General features: G+C 37.0%; 1 protein-coding gene across 1 annotated transcript; it reads left to right on the top strand.

Annotated features, from left to right (window-relative positions):
* Positions 1–1,146: 1,146 nt before the first annotated feature.
* On the top strand, positions 1,147–3,351 carry LOC118752013 (protein O-mannosyl-transferase Tmtc3-like; the record flags this gene model as incomplete). Its single annotated transcript, XM_036486837.1, has 3 exons — positions 1,147–1,430; positions 1,511–1,797; positions 1,856–3,351. A coding segment is annotated over exon 3 (1,261 nt), but the record flags the coding sequence as incomplete, so codon positions are not given.
* Between the last annotated feature and the right edge of the window lie 5,213 nt (positions 3,352–8,564).

The raw sequence follows: 8,564 nt of genomic DNA, 5'->3' as shown, positions 1-8,564 counted from the left end.
GTTATAATCCCTAAGCGCGACCAGACCGCCTACGCAGAAAGAAGTTCTGTCCCACTTCTCCGGCAACACAGAAAGGAGAATTGTTAGTAAGGGTTATAATCCTTAAGCGCGGCCAAAGGCCGCCTACGCATAAAGAAGTTCTGCCCCACTTCTTCGGCAACACATAATCCACGTCTATGGTAAAAGTTACCGTGGCGCGTGTGTGTAGACACTGCCAATAATATTAATAGATTGGCGCTTACACATATGTAAGTTTTTGGCCGAGCTTCTCCTCCGATTGTTGTTGTCACACCAACGGGAGGGACCCACAGTTTTACGGCGACTCCGAACGGCGATTGTATTTTTATGAGAAGCTGCTTCATACTATATCGAAAAAAGTGAAAATTAAATCGCTAAACTTTGCGCAAAACTTACGCAATTTAATCAGTCTCATTGCGTAAGTCGTAAATTAGACTAAATTGTATGACTCGACGACATTGGCATTGCCTACTACACTCTTACAGATTTTGACAGTTTATACCGCCTAAGCAAAAACAAAATACATGTAAATTTTTATTTTTGTACTCCTGCTATCGCCTTATATTAATTTGCCTTGGTAATATTGATGCGCCTAAAAGATGCAGCGATTTCTAATCTCAAGTTCCATACCTGATGACAATACGAATGGCAATTATAATAGGGAGGTTTTAGTTTTTTAAACTATAATTTTTTATTTCGCAGTTTCTTCAAAAAACAAAAAAAAAAAAAGAATTGTCTGAATATACTTTTCATGAAAGGAACTGCTTAAAAAAAAAATTGTCAAAAATTAACGCGATTTTCTACCAACTTCAAACTTTCACTTGTTATACTAAAATTAAATCGGCTTTAAAACTACATACATAAAAATTTTGTAGAAAATCTGATTAAAAAGTGGAAAACATGTATGAAAGTTTATTCAATTTTCTGGCGTTTTGCACAAAGATTTTATTTTTAGGTTTTTTTTTTTTGTAGTGAATACGACCAACATTTTTATAAAAAATTAACAAAAAAATTTAAGTAAAGAACTTTGCATATATTGTGAAAAATTCCTTGTGCCAATAATTTAGTGCGCACTCTGCTTTTTACTTCAATTACGTGAAAAATCTAATTATTTTCCTTTTCAGGTTCCTCAGGTTTCTAACACTGGTTTTCAGAAGATTTTCATAATCCTCATATACAGTATACACAAATTTCACAAAATATTGCATTTGAACGCGTAGCAATTCTTCGATTAACTATACCATCTAATAATAAAGTGTGTAAATAGAAAATACCGATTTTTAAACCTGCTCTTCCTAGCCTATAATCGCGTCATCGTCAACATAACTGGCTGTTTAAAACTGCATTTTAAAAAAATGCATAAACCAAATGGTGCGTGTATTCACCTAGTAAAACGTCGACTTTATATCAAGGTACTTTCAACTACATATTCATTTATATACATTTTTCCAAATGGTTGAACTATTTTTAAAGTATGTTTTAAAATATTCAGCTTACAGATCGCCTATACTACTCTAATTAACTCTGCTGCAATTGTAATCACAGCGTAATCGGATATAAGCACAAAGGTCAAGACTTGTCGCTCATCCAACAATTTATTACCTGGCACTCTTAGAGCAATTTTAAACGACAGATTAATGTTGTCAATGTACACATTTGTGAATGTATACACATTGCAAAACTAAGAATTCGGCAGATACAATAGCAACGAACAAGATATAGATGGCAAAAAAAAATGTAACCATACTCCAACTTAGTTACAACTACTTACATTTGCAGGTTTGTATATGTACATAAATGACATATATGTACATACGTAAACATATGTATGTTTAAGGATACAACAGCTACCACTGCAAGAATAGAGTAAAAGAGGAAAGCCAGAGCTGCTAATAATTGGATATTGAGTGCTGATTAAGAAACAGCTGATCAGCAAAATATTTTTCATAAAAAAAGAAGTAAACCGAGAAATAAAAACTCGCATAAAACTGTTACATACACACCTTTCAACACATTTGATTGTAGCCCATAAGCACAAAAAGAGAAAGTCTAAAACGAAGTCTTATGTTATAATGTCAGCATACGGAGTAACATGCTATAATGGTAACAGCGAAAAGATGCGCAGTAACGGCACGAACGGCAGCTCCTGCGGGGTCCATCCACAGACGAGAGTGGCTGCATGCAGCCCGTCTAACAGCCGGAGCAGCAGCAGTAGCTCGAATCTTCTACAGTTTCTCACCATCGTCTTAGCATGCGTGTTATGTTACTGGAATAGCGCGCAATGTGAACTGGTCTTCGATGATATTAGCGCCGTACGCGACAACAAGGATTTACGTCCGTATACACCGCTTGGTAATATTTTTCTTAACGACTTCTGGGGTACACCAATGCGCAAAGAGCAATCGCACAAATCGTATCGCCCGCTCACTGTGCTTACTTTTCGTTTCAACTATTGGCTGCACGAACTACAACCATATGGCTATCACATTGTAAATGTAATGCTACACATTGTTGTGTGTCTGTTGTGGCGTCGCGTGTGCAGACTGTTACTACTGCATTGCGCCGGCGCTGGGGGAGTAGCGGCTGCTCCCCTGCATTGTAATGGTTTGCGCGTAAACACTTGTAGCTTCTTGGCGGCACTGTTGTTTGCTGTCCATCCCATACATACAGAGGCTGTTACCGGTGTGGTAGGGCGTGCTGAGCTACTCTCTTCTATATTTTTTCTGGGCGCATTTCTCTCGTATACAAGCGCTGTTGAAGTATCGCCCCCAGTTCAACGTCGGCATTTGCAGCAGCAACAACAGCCTTTTTTAAAGAATCGTTGCACTCGCTGGTCGGTGTTGTGTTGCAGTTTTGGCAGTAGCTTACTGGCTTCCATGCTGTGCAAGGAGCAAGGCATCACCATAGCGGCTATTTGTGCTGCTTACGAATTGTTCGTTGTGCAGCAGGTGCGCCCACGTGAAATTTGGTTGTGTGTGCAACGCTTTTTCGAAGACCGAACACATATTCTAACACCGCAGCATGCAGCTAAAGGTACCGCAGCCTCAGCAACCAGTGCATCGTCGTCGCCCGACGAATATAGTCGTTTAGGAGCTAACGGGCTTTGGAATGGCAGTTTGTTGCGACGCTTGTGTTTTCTTATCTGTATTACGGCTGCACTTTTGATCGGTCGTGTTTACGTGATGGGCTCGCAACTGCCGGTCTTCACACGTTTCGACAATCCAGCTTCTGCGGCGTCGACACCAACCAGGCAGCTCACCTTTAGTTATCTCATTTACCTAAATCTGTGGTTGATGTTATTTCCTAGTGATCTATGCTGCGATTGGACAATGGGTGAGTTTTTTTTTTTTTTTTTTTTTGCCAATTAGGGCAAACGTATTTTCATTAAAAATGGTTGCCTTGGAAGAAAAATTAGGCACATATTCTTAAACAATTGACGATTTCAAAGCTATAAAACTGTCGAGCCCTAACCGCCAAAAAAACGTATTGTTCAAACATTTTCTTTTTAATGCAGAAATGCCCCTAGAGCATCCAGATGCAATTCTGCATCAAAAATAATATTTTGAAAAAAATTACGCTCACGTTCTTTTGGCGGTTAGGGCTCGACGTGTATGTATTTTTTTAAGAAATGTATGTAGATTTTAAAGTTTTTTGGTGGACATGAAAATTACATATCGAACCCTAACCGCCAAAATAACGTAAGCGACATGTTGTGTAGATGCCGAAAAGAAAATTTTGAAAAAATGTCGCTTACGTTATTTTGGCGGTTAGGGCTCGATATTAGATAAGGCTAGTGATTGCTAATAGATTTTAAGTCACTCAACTCGACTCTCAGCTCAGAATTGCTGTAAAAGCCAATTCTTTTGAATATCCTACCCTGAAAATTCATATTTTTCAATCGAGAATTTGGAACAAGGGATATAAAGTGTTATCATCAGCCGGTGTATATGGTCTTGTATTTGCAAATTATATGCTTGCTACCAAATCAACCGTTTCATTTGCCCCCGGATTGTGATTAGCCTTATTCTTTAAAGTGCTTTGTATAGTTTCCAGAGAAAAAAAACCGACTCGACCATGCTCGAATTCTCAAAATAATGCCAAAGCAGAATATTTCACAATTTTAGCTTACGATATTTACGGCGTGATAGACCTATTCTGAGTTGAGATTCGAGTTTAGCTGCTCAAAATCTATTAGAAATGGCTAGCCTTATCTCAGATAAAATCAAAAGTCCAAAATTTGTTGATTAGTGTTATTTGAAATAATAATTTTAATTTTATGTAAGGTCACCAAGATTTTACAGGAGAGAGTAAAAATGTATGCTCTCTTGATGAGCGGTATCGTAACTATGGTGTTATTTTGCAGTATATAGTCTAATTTTTGGCACAAATGTCAGTTACGCGGTTTTGTAAACGACGGTAGGCGGTTTTGCACTTTAAACGACGATATGTATGTACATATCGACGGCCAAGTGGAAGATCGACATATCTCGGCAGCCAGTTCGAAAACGCCCTGTCTCAGAAAACTTTTTGAAAACTCCTTGTTATTAGATTGAAGAATGCCCAATTTCAGAATTTGGTGCAAAAAATGCCCTATCTGAAACTTTCGCAAAAGCTTCCTTAGATATTCGTTTTAGATACTGTATAGAGACGTCCAGACGTGGCAATGCAATATATTTCGAAAAGGCTGTCAATTAGTGTAATTTCAGAAAGCACTTGCATGAGCAGTCACACCTTTCATATAAAGTGTCTTTCGAAAGAGGTTTTTTTTTCCGAAAGACGAATTGCAGATTGCTAGTGCATTACAAGCAAATTTTATTTCTAAAACTAGTTTTCGAAATGTGACAGATTGGCCTTTCTGGCTGTTCACACATCAAAATAAAATTTCTCTTTCTCAATTTGACAGCGAATTGCGTGAGAAGTTGGAAATATTGCCCAGTTTGACACGCTCTTATTAAAACAAAAAAAATTCTTCGAAATTTATAACACATCCATATTTTGAATTAAAAAAAAAAATCATTATTAAACTTAAATTCTTTGGAATAGTTTGTGTGAAAATTTCAAATCGATCGGTACTCAAATGTCTGAGATATAGCGAGTTAAAATGACAATTTTGTAAAAATTTGCAATCACGGTATGTTGTTTTAATTCGCGCAAGTGAACGAAGACGCGACTGAGCGTCGTGACTGGTTTGGCGCGCTCTAAAACTCTTTACAACCCGGAGAGATAAAAAAGTAACTTTTTTTTATTAATAATATAACCTGATGTTACAACAATAAAACAATAATAAAAACGATCATTATGGAGAAAAATTGCATATAAATCTTTGCTTCGAATTTTCACCGTGAAAATGGGAAAATTTTGGAAAACGAATAGCACCATCGGACATGGGCGTCGCCAGGATCGAATTTTGGGGGGGCCCCACATATAAAAAAAAATCCCAAAATTTTCATCTTTACACATTCATGTTTCTGGCATGCGGGAGGCGATATGTACTTGCCAATTTGGTTTACAAAAATTATTTAAAAAGTAAGACGTCTCGGTTGCTCAGCAAACCGGTTAATCATTTCTGCAATTATTTCATATTGATTCTCTAAAACAAATTTTCGATGTATTCTTAAAATGCATAAACCTAAAGGTAAATAGTATAGGAAATTAAACTAACAATTTATTAAAACTAGCAGTAACCTCGAAATACGTGCGAGTACTTAGCTCAAAATTTATTTAAAGAACTTTGTGAAAGACAACATTTAATCTTGTGTTGCTAGACACCTGATAACCCAGGATAAATTTTAAGTTCTTAAAAGACATTACTCTACTCTAAGCTTCGTGCAGTGGGCCATGAGAAAACCGTCATCTTTAAGGTATAGTCCAACCTTTCACAATATCTGGTATTGGTTTTAATCTGAAACGCAATAATCATTGAAAATTCGCGTCGTTCATGGTGAAAAGTATTTAATATCACACTTTCAAACAAAAGCTTTCTTAACCCTAGAAGCCTAATCTAATTGGGAGTAACGTAAAGCCTCAACATACTACGTAGATTCTTATGTACTTAAAAGATTACCTGTGAGCTAAAATATACTTAGTCCTGTCTTATTTTTTTTAAAGAATATTGAAGTTGTGAGTTTGACTAATAATAAAACATAGTTTTGTTAATAAAAACTATAACCACATTTATTTTTATTTAAAACAACAAAATAAAAAGTAAACTTTGTGTTAAAATTAAAAAAAAAATACCCATTCCATATACGCCTCGCAGACGTAGATTATACTTTTAGGGTTAATCCTTTCAGTACACAAATTCAACCACTGGTTATACAAAATTTTAAATATGTATACCGGTTAATTTTGGATCGTTCATTTTAAAAATCCTTTTTAATGGTCAGTGATATCCTAGGTGTTTAAAAAAGAAAGGGATATCAGCTATTTTTACTTTTTGCTTTCGTGAAATATATTTCAAAACTATGATTAATACCTAGTAACTTTTCCGAATCTTTTCCGAAATTATATTACTCACTATCGACTTTTCTGCCGCTTTTTACTTTTTTGACAAACACGCTCAACTGCAACTGCAGCTGCACTTTAGTTTGATATATATGTAGCTCAATTCCGGGGCTGCTACAGATCGGCCTAACTAAGACGTATGACTGACGATTGGTACATTTGTACAGATTTGTACATTTTGGCAGTTACAGAGTAGTGTTGTTTGCAAATTCCTTTACTGAGCAGAACACAAATTTCCAAAGAACACCACTCTATGACTGCCAAAATATACAAATTTGTACAAATGTACCAATCGTGTGACACTGTCTTTAGCCCAGAACCACATCCGACAGCTTCAAAATCAAAAAGGAATAGGAACGACAATATTAGCCTGTTCCCGCATTCCATGATTTAGTGAGAAATTGTTCGCAAAATATATGATAAATGTGTGAAAGGAAACGAATTCGGACTATTTCGGACTATATTCTGGAGTACGGGAACAGGCTAGTTTTCAGTAGCTAACAGTGATACCATATGCAGATTAAAGGTGGTGTGTTCAATAAAAGGAAGCAACCTTAATGTGTGGCCACAAAATTATAAAAGTTTTAAGATGGGAAGAGTTACCCTCGACATGTGAATTAAAATGTATCATACTAAGCTAAAAATAAAAGTATCTTTTAAAAATTCGATGAAAAACGTATCATTATGATCCATTTGGAACAAAACGGCAACACTGATGATAACCCGAAGTTAAAAAAAATAACTAAAACCGAGATTTCTCTGCTTTTCGCATCGAAAGAGTTAAAAGAAGATAAGGCACCGGGGGTTGTAGGTGTTCTGACCCCCCCTCGAAATGGAGAACTGTAAGATTTTAAGGTACTTAAAAAAAAGGCAAAATGAGCTTTGAAAAAAGCCAAAAGAGGCATATATTTTTTAAATTTGTTATGTACTTCCTTTATATACAATGTGCATGTCCAATTAAAGACATACAAAAATATATCTTCTTCTAATTTGGCACTACAACCGTTTTCCAATTGCCTCTCTCCATTGCGAATTTGCGCCAGTTTGGTTATCCCGAGCGCTGACAGCTCCTTCTTCTGCACTTGGTTCTTCCATTGCGTTCGTGGGCGCCCTTGCTTTCGTTGTTCACCCATGGGTGCGGAGTCGAAGGATCTTTTCACCGGAGCTTCGTCATCCATGCGTACAACATGTCCAAGCCAGCGCAATCGCTGTATTTTTATGCGCTTAATTATGTCCATGTCGTTAAAAAGCTCATACAGTTCGTCATTCCATCTTCTCCGATACCCGTCATCCACGAAAACAGGGCCATAGATCTTGCGCAGAATAGTTCTCTCGAAAGCCCCCAAAGCCTTTTCATCTTTGCTCGACATCGTCCAAGTTTCTGCGCCATATAAAAGGACAGGCATGATGAGAGATTGTAGAGCGTGATTTTCGTTCGTCGAGAGAGGGCTCTGGCTTTCAATTGCCTACCGAGCCCAAAGTAGCACCTGTTGGCAAGAGTTATTCTTCGCTTGATCTCCAGGCTGACGTTGTTTGTGGTGTTTATGCGGGATCCAAAGTAGACAGAGTCCTTCACTACTTCAAAGCTATATCTGCCAACAGTTACATGTGTCCCGAAACGCGTGGACTCTTTATATGTTGCCAGGAGGTCCTTTGTCTTGCCCTCGTTCACCGCTAGACCAACCTCTTTAGCTTATTTTTCTAAACTGGAAAATGCTGCGGTTACGTCCCTTTATTTCAGACCTACGATATCGATATCATCTGCATACGCCAGCAGCATCGTTCTTTTGCCATATATGGTACCGCTGCAATTCAGATTGGCAGCTTGGCAGCCATACATACGGTGGTAAAAAAATTGTAGCCGAAACACTTTTTGCCAAGTTCTAACGTATTATTTTTGTTGTTACTGAACTTTTGTTATTTTTTTATAAAAATATAGTTCTTTCTTTAACAAAACTAGTGTAAATCCAAGTTTCCAAATTTGTGCCATATTAAATAAAAAATTCAACAAACTTTCGTAAAAATTTCGAACTTTTTAAAAA

Source organism: Rhagoletis pomonella, unplaced genomic scaffold (assembly GCF_013731165.1).
Source record: "Rhagoletis pomonella isolate Grant_MI unplaced genomic scaffold, Rhpom_1.0 Rhpom_scaffold_01162, whole genome shotgun sequence".
Lineage (NCBI taxonomy): Eukaryota > Metazoa > Arthropoda > Insecta > Diptera > Tephritidae > Rhagoletis > Rhagoletis pomonella.
This window is presented reverse-complemented; position numbering and strand designations above follow the sequence as displayed.